This window comes from Papio anubis, chromosome 11 (assembly GCF_008728515.1).
Source record: "Papio anubis isolate 15944 chromosome 11, Panubis1.0, whole genome shotgun sequence".
In the NCBI taxonomy this organism is placed as follows: Eukaryota; Metazoa; Chordata; class Mammalia; order Primates; family Cercopithecidae; genus Papio; species Papio anubis.
In genome coordinates, this window is record NC_044986.1 from 10878437 (window position 1) to 10891879 (window position 13443).

The 13443-nt window shown below is 35.5% G+C and overlaps 1 protein-coding gene across 11 annotated transcripts in view; it reads right to left on the reverse strand.

Annotated features, from left to right (window-relative positions):
• PLEKHA1 (pleckstrin homology domain containing A1) overlaps window positions 1–13443 on the reverse strand; it is a 58064-nt gene that overhangs the window by 24332 nt on the left and 20289 nt on the right. For all 11 annotated transcript variants that reach the window (XM_003904347.3, XM_021943800.2, XM_021943798.2 and 8 more), the window contains exons 3-5: window positions 10668–10724; window positions 8248–8293; window positions 1898–1995 (exon numbers count right to left, since the gene is read on the reverse strand). In XM_003904347.3, the coding sequence (XP_003904396.1) occupies window positions 1898–1995; window positions 8248–8293; window positions 10668–10724 (201 nt within the window). The remainder of the gene's footprint in view (window positions 1–1897; window positions 1996–8247; window positions 8294–10667; window positions 10725–13443) is intronic.

A 13443-nucleotide genomic window follows, 5' to 3' on the forward strand; every position in this document is an offset into this window, starting at 1 on the left:
TGCTATCAATTCTATACTCACTTTAATGCAGTTATAACCACTTTATTAATCACTATAGTAATAAGGATTTCTATATCTTATATGTATTTATATTTTCCAAATGTGAATTATAAAAACATTAAAATCATTTACCAAATTTCTTAAAAACTATAAAAATTTCAACATGTAAAATAAAGTTGCAAAACCACAAAAGCTACTTAAAAGTATTTTTAAGAATTCTATTTAGAATTTCTAATCTGTTTTTCCTTCATGCTAAAAAGTTTACCAGTGTCATTTGTATAAGACTGTTTCATACCACTGATAAATTAAACATAGCAATTTAAGACCCCCCAAAATGGTAAAAAGCCTGAGACAATTCACTGCTTTTTCTCTTAAAGCACTAAGAAACCAGTGCTGCTTGTTACTGCAAATTGTAAAACATGAATTTAGTAGAGTTACGAGATACTATCTTTCTAAAGAAATTTTTCAGCAGGGAATATTAATTAAAAGAGTTAAAATGATTAGCTAAAAGTTTTTAAGAATATGTATGTCTGAATCAGGTTAAAAAATTGCTTTCCTAAAACTGCACAAACCTAAAATAACTTCTGCTTCATGTACAGATCAGATGCAGTGCGTAGGCGTTTTCTGTCATGTGGTAACAAGCTGTTCTAGTGCAAAACAAAAAAAGAATTCGACTTAACTCTGGGAAGAGCTTTAACTACACTGACTCTTTATTGTGTTGTGATATAAATATGAAATTATTCATTTTAGATTAAAACTAACAAGTGACTAACATACGCTGACTTTCAGGGCACATATTCTTTGAGAATACGTCACTTAGGGTCAGTAAATAATTGCACTTTATTAAAAAAAAAAACAAAAACGCAATTGACACAAATCTCACAACACAAGAACTCCTTCCCAACATATTCCATGCAGGTCTACTATGTATTTTTCTACAAAAGTGTAAAGGGAAAGGTGCTGCTCACCATCACTAGCAAACTCTCTCAGTAAAGGTTTTTGGTTTTAGGAACAAAAGAGTAAGGAGACAGGGGCTGTTTTTGTTCAGGAAGCAGTAAGGCACTGCACTTCAGAGTTCAGGCTCCAGAGTCCAACAAACTGGACTGGACTTCCAGCTCCATAATCTACTAGCTATAAAACTGGTAGATTAATCTTTCTAGGTCTCACTTTTCCAGTTCATTTAAGTAAAACCTTCAGTCTAAGATCTGGCACAGTGTAAATAATCAATAAATATTCATCAGAAAACCAAAAAAGAAGAGAAGCACACATTACAAGCAAGAAATTGTAGCACGGGAAAGGTATCAAGCCCTGGAACGCAAGGAAAAAAATCGGACATACGAAGAAGTCTAGAGCCTGAGACAAACTTCTCAAGGGTCACATGGGGCAGGACCCTCTGGTTGCCACAACCCTTCAGACACTATCCCTATCCCTATCCCTCATTTTTCAGCCTTCATCTCCCCTTGTCCTGCTCCTGTTTTCAACTCTTTCCCTCTCTGACCCCAATCCCCAGTCAGGGCTTAGAAGAGAGAAGTGCCTATTCCCCAGGTAGGTGGCAGGAAATCTCTTACACTATACTAGAAGAAAAAAATATATCCTCCCGGTAGAACTCTACGTGCTAAGCACATATTCTCCTAGAAACGTTGTAAGAAGTGATTAAGATCTGCAGTAATATATCTCTTTATTAGGTTCATAAGTTAAAAAGGCAATCATGGGCTGATTAAAGGACCAACAGTCACCAAGTACAAGAAAACATATTCACATTCTGAACACCTGTCTTTTAAACAAAGCTTGAGTATGAAACCTGTTGGTAAGCTGGGAACATTTGGTAGGTGTATCTTCAAAATGAAAAGATTAATTCCAGACATCAAACAGTTTTCAAAAAAATACATATACTTACTGTAATTTTTATAGCTTTGTTTAACACATTTACCCATTCCACCAGGTCCTGCTGATCATTGGCTTGTAGGAAGTACTTCCTCATTCCTGCATTCATAACTGTTGACAGAAAAAAATAACACACCAAATACCGTACTTATTACCTGTAAATTTATGTTTGCAATAGCTGAAAAACCTCGCTAGGTTCAACACCATGACTCTCGTGGATTTGATGAAATATATCAGACCACATATAATATAGCTTTTAGCACACAATAACACAGGTAAAACTCTTATTTTGTTATGGCCATGTTTTTTATCAAATGGATACACCACAATACATTTAGTCAATCCCCTAATGATAGACACTTGGGCTACCTCCGGTTTTTGAAATTATATAAAATATTACAATGAAACATCATACACATATATTTCTCCACACTTGGCTAGCATTTCTGGAGGATAAATTTCTTGACATAGATTGGCTGGGTCAAAGACAGCTGACGTTTAAACTTTTTATAGGCATTTCCAAATCATCTTCCCACAAAGTTGAATCCCTTCACATTCCTATCAACCACATACGCAAGGTTTATTTCATTGAATACCCGTCACCAGAACTGGTTATTAGCACCTGTGGATACCTGTAGTTTCTAATTTTCAAAGGCTCTGTGGCATTGGGGCTGGCAGTCTGCAAACAATATTTCCTAGACCCCATCTGAGGCCATTCTCTGCCAATGGGAGGTACTGATGAGAGACTGTAAAGTGGGAGAGGGGAGAAGGAAAGAGGAGACTCTCCTTGATTCCTGCTGTTGTTGACCTCTCTCCAACAGCAGCACACAACTAGCTACTATTAGGGACCTTTTCCTGCCCCCTACGCCAGCCTTGCAGAGTCCCCTTGGATACCAATAGCTCCATGGTAGCTCCTACTCCACTGCCCTAGGTTATAGTAATACTACTGTCTCTCCCCTTTTGTCTCTCTAGCCCTCCTAGAGTAGTAGTTACTTCATGTATTTTCTAATTTCTGGGTTACTTCAGCATTCCCTTCGTATTCTTTCAGTCTTCCAAGATTTGGGTAACCAATTCCCTGTAACAAATCCCTTGGGTTTGAAATACCAAGTGTGGTGTTTTCCTGACTAATACTCTTTAACAACCTATTGGTAAATAATTTGGTAAATAAGGTAAATACCTTATCAAATTTTAATTTCTTTGGTTATTGAGATAAATTAGTTTTATAAGTTTATTAGCCATTTGCATTTATTTTGTGAGTTTTGTTTACTGTCTTTACCCACATTTCTCCTGAATTGTTCATTATTAATTTATAGAAACTTATATATTAATCTTTTCTGCTTTATTACCAATACTTTTCCCGGTGTCAGTTTTATTTTACTTTCACAGTATTTTTGATCATACAGAAATATACTATGAATCTTTTCTATAAATGTATCCAGATTTCATATCATCTAGAAAATCTCCCTAACTTAAGATTTAATTTTCTAGACCTTATGAATTTCCTTTATATTTTGAATCTTAATACATTTGGAACTTTTATGCAATTTAGTTTATATATACCCCTTTAGGGACTATGTACTTTTATAAAGCAAAGCACATGTGCAAACACAGTTGTCTATAAACCATCATAGTCCACTCTTGAATTAAAGCTATGTATTATACACCACGTGCATTTATTTTTAAAAGCATAAATATTATTCCAGGAGCTAAGTATCTGAATAGTTATACTGTTGCAATTGTTCAAACATAAAAATAACTTCAAAACATCTCCACCAAAATTTTAAAAGATATACTAGCACACAGTTGAATGTGGCTAAGAGAAGGGGAAATACAAACTCTCAAGGAAAACACACAAGATTTTGAAATTGGGACTGAGACCAAGACACTCTAAACTACAGCTTCCTTGAATTGAGATGAAGGTCTTAGAAAGGAAGTCAAAGCCTATCTTGCAAAGCACTACAAAACAACCAGTCTATAACCTTAAAAGAAATTTAACACACTGGAAATCTGTTCTTGTATATCTTTCTAGAGACTGGAAAAGTTATAATTGCCATAAATATATATTAAGATAAATCCATAATTCACTAGGATGCTATACCTATCAATAAATAACTTTTGCTTGTAATTTCTAGCCATCAGTAAGGCTTCCTTTTATACTCTTTTTTTTTTTTTTTCAGCTTAGGCTGAAGCAGAGCCCTCCTCATTCATAATGGCTTCTTCCCCTCAATGTTATTTTGGGCATCTGCCCAGAACATCTGAAGAGTTTAAAAATCTATGCACTTATTAATATACTATACTTGGTACACAGTAAATGCTTAATACATATACTTCTGAATAAATAATATTTATATAAGGATCTCTTTTAAGGGAAGGAAGAGATGTAAATATATATCTAAAAAAAGACTCCTAGTATACCTTGCAATCTGAATACAATCTCATGGACTTTAAGAATTACTTCATGACAAGATGTAGATATATAGGTATGATCTAGAAAAAAAATCAGCCTGGAATCAGTCCAACCTGACTAGCTTATGCACTTACAAGCAATATCATCTTTCAAACATTACTTAATTTCTCTGAGCCTGATACTCCTCATCTGTGAAATGGGAATGCCACTCATTCCACCTCCTTAAGAGGTGACGATCTTATATGTAAAGAAACTAACACAGTGCTTGGTACAGAATATTCTTCACTGCCATCATCTGGAGATTTCTAAGGAGTAAGGAAGCACTACAAAAAATGTAAAGCAGGAAGCAGTGGCTCACGCCTGTAATCCCAGCACTTTAGGAGGCCAAGGCAGGCAAATCACTTGAGGTCAGGAGTTCGAGACAAGCCTGGCCAACACGGTGAAACCCTGTCTCTACTCAAAATACAAAAATTAGCCAGGCGTGGTGGTAGGCACCTGTAATCCCAGCTACTTGGGAGGCTAAGGCAGGAGAATCACTTGAACCCAGGAGGTGGAGGTTGCAGTGAGCCAAGATTACACCACTGCACTCCAGGGGACAGAGTGAGGAGGCTCCATCTCAAAAGAAAAAAGAAAAAGGAAAGCAAGTGACTGAAATGTGGTATATTAGCAATATTGGTGGGGAAGGGAGAAAAGGAAAGAAAATCTTTGAACAATTAAAAAAAAAACAACTTTGATACTGCTAAGTTACCATAAAAACCCTAAAGTAAAGGTTTCACTGTAAATAATAAATGCACCCCTAGAAGCTTGTATCCTTCCTACCTTTTCCACTTGAGTATTTCATTTCAAATCTTTATGATTAGAATGAATACATAAAATGGATAAAACTTGAAGCATAAACATTAGCTTAACTGCAAACAAAAATCATCTCACAACCTGAGATCAACTGGTTATGAATATATGGTTTTGGTTCAAGAGGTTCTAAGGTATTTTAACACACTCTTTGTCAATTTTCCCCATTCTGTTTTCTCTATTCTGTACTTTCCTCTGTCCTCTCAGTCTCTATCAGATGTTGGACTTCTTTGATTGCTTTTATCTCCTTTCCATTATCTATCTTTACCTTTGTTCTACTTTCAGATTTCTTTGCCTTTTTCTTGTGAGTTTTGCATTGTCTCATGTTCCTTCTCCTGTTTGATAATCCTCTCCCATCAAATGTTCAGTAATCCTGGGCTGTCTATTCATATTTTAAAAGAAAGTGCTAAAAAGACTGATGAAAAGCTCTCTTGGGTTGTTGTAGGGCTGCTGACTGTGGACCTCACTAGTCAACTATGGCAAGCTCTTCTAGTAGAAATGCCCAGATGTCAGTCAGTATCTACGGATCTTTTCTCTAGGGTATTCAGATCTTACTCACCTAAACCCGGCTGCCCAGTGCTCTGGGGTTGGGGTTGCACTGATTGTGCAGACTTTCATTTAATCTTCCTATTTTCACTTTCATGCCTCATTCCTTTCGTTCTCTGGGACTAGTGCCCCTAAATATATAGCCTCACTGATTGTATTTGTGGAGACACCACACATCCCATTTCCTGCTGGAACAGGGGAAGGGTGTCTGCCTGATCCAGCTAGATGGAGGTAGGGAACAGAGGTTGTTTCTGATATAGATATGCAAACTAAGTCCCTGTTTTTGGTCCTTCCTCACTGTTGCTTCCTCAGAAAATGTATCTCCTATACCTAAGCCTATCTAGAATTGGGGTGAGGCAGAACACTTAAATGGTGAGCTTTTCATTGGCCTCTTCCTCCACTCTGCTAAATTATCTACCATTCCTCTATCCACTTTCCAACTTTACATACTGAGGGTTACAGATACTCTGCTCCCTCCATCAAAAATGGCTTGCATGTTTCTTATTCTCACTGGTTTGGGACAATTTGAGAGAAGTTGCCACTTTGAATGAAAGTTGTGCTTCTATTTAGAAGACAGTGCTTCTCTCTCTGAAAGTAAGCATTTCATGAATCTTTACTCCCACTAGCAGTAGAGGACTAATAAACTATTGACTGATCAATGAATGACTAATCTTAATTTTTGATTCCAACTAAAATCACCCATTCTAAATACTCCAATAACTATGAATGTCAAGTCTGTTACTGTATATTACTATTTCTGTAAGTTTGAGATTTTAGAAAAAAAGGGTTGTCAAAAGTATGTGCATTATACATTCTAAAATGCAAAGTTCTCAGTTATTTGACATGCAATACCGATTCATTTACAAGGCTCTGAGACATTTTCCTGCTTCGTAACCAAAATTATAATTAGTAATAAACATGTAACTTTTAAAAATAGCTTCATAGTGAGATAAAAGCATTTAATTTAATCTTCCTATTTAATCTTCAAGGTAAGAGGATTACCTTGACAGCCACGTTTCATCTTGCTCACATCAAGATGCTATTTCTAACTACTGCCTAAAGAAACCTGTCCTTTTCAAGCAAAAGAGAGCAAAGAACTTCAATTCTACCCCCAAAAGTATCTCTCACTTTAATGTGAAATAGTCCCTTTTGATGTTAGTTGGCCACTCCAAATATTTGTTCCTTCAGTCACTAATGTCCACTAACATACTCTCTGAGAGGGTATCAATTTTCCTAGCTTCAACTACCACTCCCTTTTTAACAGATCCCAAATTTCTCCATTCTTGACCTTAAAGCTCCATCCAGTCCTCAATTACTATCAACAGAACATTTCCATTTGGAAGTTCCCCACCATTTCAACTCCATAGCAAACATTTTACCTTATATAACCAGCTCTCCCTGACTTCCCATTTCTTTACTTGAAGCAAACTTCCCTGCTACCTCTCTCTTCTCTCTAATTCCCCCATACTCACCAAGCCCCTGCACTTTTCCTTCTTTTCACCCTTCCGCCTTCTCCCATTGCCACCACACTAACTCAGGACCTTACATAAGTACAGTAGTTCAGAGGCCACTTACCCAGTCTACCTACATCAAAACTTTCCTATCCATACGAAAAAAAAAAAAAAAAAAAAAAAACTCCTTCACCTTATGTCTGCTTTCAGATGCTCTCTTTCTCTTCTCCTTTTTTCAAAATAATAAAACCTATTGCTTGTCAAAACACAGCACCCTGGCTTCTGCCTGCCTTTCTACTCTCTAGCCACTTATCATGCCCTCTAGCTTCAGTGTTCAGCTCCAGAGACACCACGCTCTTCTCCCCACAATCCTCTGTGCATGTGGTCCTCCTGCCTTTTCTCTGCAGTGCTAAAGGATATAAGCAGCAGGCTAGTTGGCCACCAGTGTAAGCATCTCCTCCTCTGGGGAGGCTCCCCGACTCCCGAGCTCCCCAATAAAGATCTGAAGGTGGTCCTTTGTGCTTAATAGATTGCATATCCCTTTATCTACAGGTTGTGACAACTGCAATAATAATTGCCTGGTATTTTTTATCTATAAGCCAACCAGCCTTAAGGGCAGCAACTGCTTCTTATTCATCTTACTGCCCCACTGCCAAGCACAGTGCCTGGCATATACTAAACGTTTGCTGAGTAAGTTAATCCAATACCCTCAACTACTCCTATCCCAAACTGTACATTTCTCACCACCCACAAGCTAAAGACCAAATCCTTTTAATTAATTATATGTTTAATATAGAATAACATGACACAGAAAGTTTAAAATTACCTGAAATCTCACTGGAGGTGATCATTATAAATGCCAAAATTACAGTTACATATGGGTAGAAGGTGGTGATTGTAACTAGGATGGCACACAGGAAAGAGGCTTCAGGGTTAGGGGAGGGCGAGTGCAAAATGTTATTTCCTTATCTATATAGCGGTTACAAGGGAATTCACTTTAGAATAATTCATTCAGCCACAGGTTTTGTGTGGTTTTCTCCTACAGTTTTCTTTTACAATATGATACAATTATATCAGTCAATTTAAAATACATGTAACATGGCTACTTACCAAAACAGAACTCCGCCTTTGGCCTTAGCTTAGTAGCATCGCTAACCTAAAAAGAAAAATAGAGATGGGTTCCTCACTTCTTCATATCATCCTAAAACCAACCATATATACTATGTAAACTTCCACATGTATGATTCCCCAATAATCATACACATTTAGTAAATAGACTTAAAATTAAACATGAAAGACAACTGAAAAAGAACAGCAAATTAAATACATAGGATGCAGTTCCCAACTGTAAGAGGTTGCAAATAATACTTCCAAATTTTCTTTGAACAAACTTGTTTTATCTTCAAAGAAATGTCAGAGAGAAGCTGAAAGTAAACCTTTAGGCTTTATGTCATACACACAAGTATTTTTAGTTTAACATAATTTTCAAAATACCCTCAATGAATATTCTACAAGAACTATGCATTCTTCCCAAATAACGTATTTCTAAATTAGCTATGATTTTTAAGCAAAAATGGGGATGGGTAAAGGGGAGACTGTGCATTTAAAGTCCATAAATCCAGGCATTTAATTGAATTAATCTTAATCTTAATAATTAAGATTAAGGCATTAATCTGCTATGAGGAGATCAAAATGGAGCTGGATCCTCTCTTGCTCCTAGGAGAATACCCTAGGATAATGGGATCACTTTATTAAATGCAGCTCATGGTTCATTTTAGAAGATGAGGCAACCAGCTGCATTTGGTGGCTGCTATCCCTTTAAATAAAGTACCTCCCAGAAGCTCATTCACAACTATTGCCATGCTGTTGTCCAGTGACAGAACTGGTAATTGCAGCATCTGTTTTGTACCTTCAAAAGGAATTCTAAGTCTGGGATTCCTCACTGATCCCGACTACAAACTCACAGTTCTGAGTCACACAAAAGTTTGTTCCAGAAATAAATTTTCGAAATAAATTTTTTTTGGAAAAAAAGTGGTACATCCAAAGTAGAGTACAAACTGCACAATTTAAACTTCAGGAAGTGGGAGGACAAGATGAAAGTTACAGAACTGCACAGAAAAAAAGGTTATATTTTAAAAGAAGAGCAATGGAGGAGGGGAAAGCAGCTGGCCAGTCACCCTACCCACTTTACTGAGTTAATACTTGATTTCAAGAAAGAGCTTCCACATAATATTTGCCATATGTAAATTTACATAACATGATTTTAACAGAAAAATGTTTCCTTTTAAATATGTAAGGCCGGGCGCGGTGGCTCACACCTGTAATCCCAGCACTTTGGGAGGCCGAGGCGGGCGGATCACAAGGTCAGGAGATCGAGACCACGGTGAAACCTCGTCTCTACTAAAAATACAAAAAATTAGCCGGGCGCGGTTGTGGGCGCCTGTAGTCCCAGCTACTCGGGAGGCTGAGGCAGGAGAATGGCGGGAACCCGGGAGGCGGAGCTTGCAGTGAGCTGAGATCCGGCCACTGCACTCCAGCCTGGGTGACAGAGCGAGACTCCGTCTCAAAAAAAAAAAAAAAAAAAAAAATGTGTAATCTTTATTGTCCAAGGGCTCTTTTCTTTTCTTTTTGGTCAATGAGAATGAATACCTCTGTTGTAACACTAATATAAAGTATTTTATTTATATAACATCTATCTTCTAAACAGAGGCACATTTGTAAATTTGTCTTCTGTTAAAGTGATCTACCTTTGCCAACAGATCTCAGTATATGCATAATAGTACCCATATTATCTAATAATACTGTGTTGCTACCTTTTGCATCTCATATGTAAGTAATCAACAAGCTTTTATTGCTTTTATGTAAAACACACACACACACACACACACACACACACACACACAAATCCACAGTGCTAGCACCTCAGCATCTTTTAGTCCCCTAAACATTAATAGAAGAAAACAAGAAAAAAAGGTACCTGACAAACGTAAAATCAAAATTTTTAAAAATAAAAAAATAGTATTGCAAAATTACCAGAAAAACAAATAAAGAAGAAAACAGAAATGAAAAGAGACAAAGTGAAAAGAGGGGGGAGAATCATCCTTTCAACATGAAAATGGTTCATATGTTCCTCAAAATAAAACATTAAAAAACAAAGTATCAAAGACAATGGGATTTAAAAGTTGGAAACAGCCTAAACAAACATAATATAGACTTAGAAAAACCTCCAGACCTTCTCAGGATAGAATTTGTTTCACTGATTTCTCCCTTTCTGATGTTCGTATACCTGATCATAAAAGTTAATGTTAACTTTTGCAATTTGCCACATCCTGTAAGTTAAAATCGTACTCTTCATAATTGTATCGATTTAAAGAATTTCCTAAACATAGTAATCAGAAACTGTTTCAGCATGATAGGAATCTGAACATCACTGTTAAAGGACATGGAAAGGAAAGTGCTGCTTCCATTCGTACTCTCATTCACAAGGATTTTAATTCACACATGAATATAAGACAATGTATAAAGACTACCTTTGAAATGTAGGTAAGTTTAATGGCTCCAACACGTGATGATCCAGAAGGTAGGTTCTAGAAACAAATTATTAATATATAATTAATATCCAATATTACGAATTCATTTTATAATATAACGTTCCATGTGTACTTTTGAAAAGTTAAAAAACTCAATTTTTAATATCACATTTTACAAATGAACTTTTCTTCTGTTCAAGTTTTTATTAGGTCTGAAATCAAGTCCATAGCTTGGATAACAAAACTGAATCCTACTCTTTTCCATCATCATGCATTCTATGACTAAAAGGCTATTTTTATCACTGGAGCTAAACCAATACTCTTTCTCATGAGCTTAAAAAGCCAAAAACAAGATCAGATTTTGTTCCCGAAAGCAAGGGGGAAATATTTAGGGGCATAAAACAAATATAATTGTAAGATACTTTAAAAGCCTATACATATTACTTTGTTCTATTAAAATTTCTTTATCAAATATCTCTTGACAAAAATGGACTGCATTTCCCCCCATTTAAACGGTTTACTGTTTGTTATACCATATTAATCTACAGTGATACTTTTTTTTTCCAAAAAAAAAATGTTAGCTTCTCTTTACATCATATGCAGGGAATGTAGGCACTTTCACACACGGTATTTTCATTCTTCCCTTAAGTTTTAGATACGGTTTGCATCATAAAAGAGCTAAAGGTAAACGAAGAGGGAGAATCATCTCTGGTTGAAGTTATCCAGAAAGACTGAAGTAATGAACAACATTTAGGCTGGAGGTTAAGGAAAATTTTGAAACACAAAAAGCAGGGGAGAATATTCCAAGCACAGAAAACGGACAAACTATGGCAAACAACTGAATGTGCACAGCTCTGTACTAGAAAGAGAGGGTGGCTGTGTTGGGCTGTGATGTAGTGTCCTATAAGACTGTGGTACAAAATGGTGGTCTGAAAACTTGAACTGAGAACCTAATCATAGAGGACCTAAATAAAAAACAAAGCAGCAAAGAATTTATATTGTAGAGAATTTGAAGCCAACAAAGAAGGCTTATGAGCAGATCTGGAATCAAAATTATGCTTTAATTACTATATAATAAACTGAATGGATTATAGAGGAGGAAGATGGAGGTAGGAAAACCAGACAAAAGAATCTGGGGAAAAGAAACAAAGAATATAAATTTCATTTATATGATAGAAGACTGATAAAAGACTGATAGAATATTTCAGAGGTAAAAATGAAAACATTAGATTTAGTTAATTTTGAAAATTATTTCTGCTGGAGATTAGAAAGCATCAACTATTCAACTGACTTTATAATAATGTACTTAAAAATTTAAAAAAAATCTATGGGCTTGTTCTAATGAATGATTAGGAGGTAACTGGAAGCCTAGATATTTCAAAGACTTAAGATTCCCAAACATGAACTGCCTACTGTTGACACGGACAGATCTTTTCAAAACTTTCATACACACCTATATGTTGTAAAATTCCATTAATTATGTTCTGCTTTAAACTATATACTATGTACAAGCTTCCAAATATAAATAATAAATAGTAAATAGGCATATAAATTAAAATTATAATTCATTAATGTATAACATTAAAAAGCTATTTGTATTCTTATGTATAACGTTTTATATTTATGGGTTTTTGGTTTTTAACTTTAAGGAAGGAAAAGAAATGTAAATATGTCTTCAAGAATCTCTAACTACTACCAAAGTGATTTTTTCAAAAACTGTTACCCTTCCATTCAAGGATAATAATTTATTTCTTTTCAGTTTTTAATGAGCCTATTATTTTAACTGCTGAATAGAGCTCTAAGTCTTTGTGGAAGGAAGACAAATGAGAAACCAAAGCATGACATAAAGTGTCACAGTAATAGTAGACACTACAGAGAAATGTAAGTAGCTGAAAGAAAAGCAATATTCAAAATACCCAGTTTCTATGGACTAGTATGATTACCATCAGGTTTGACTGGAAAAAAAAAGAGATTCAAAATTTGTTACTTGACAATGAACAAGAAATAACAAACTAATAGAACACTTAAGAAAAAAAGGGAAATAGGCCATTTGTTGATTATGAGTTCCTGAACTCATTTTGCCAAATACTTTTTCACATCTCTTCAAATGCACTCCCTCGTACAGCAACTTAATTATTTCATTCTCCATGATTACCAACCTCCTTGATAAAATACAGAAAACCCCAAAATGATCCCTAATAAACACTAGAATGAATTTTTAAACCCATGGTTAGCGGAAAAGGAAGCAGTGGTCAGGGGAAGAAGTGGCTCCCTGATAACAGATGAATCAAACTAATTTTCTTTCTTTACCAAGGTTATTATGATCAGTATCACCATGTTATTATACTTTGACATAAGCAACTAGATTGAACCATACAAAATTGCCATTTTTTAGTAATTCAAAATGTTTGTGTATTAGGTACATTAGCAATTTTATATGGTTCAATCTAATTGCTTATGTCAAGATGTAATAACATGGTTATACTGATCATAATAACCTTGATAAAGAAAATAATACAATAATCTTAGCAAGACATTTTACTAAAGTTTTCAAGAGTAGCTATGTCTTCATTATTACGTTTAAAAGTGACACCAAGTTGTTACTAATGGCTAATACACTGGCTGACAGAATCAAAATTTCCTAAGTTGGAAAGAAGACATAAACTCAATAAGAACAAACTAAAAAACATTTAAATTCTGCACTTAAAAAAAAATTGACACTATGTCCAGAAAAGCCAATGCATTAATTCCAACATAGAGATATGGCTTTCAAAAG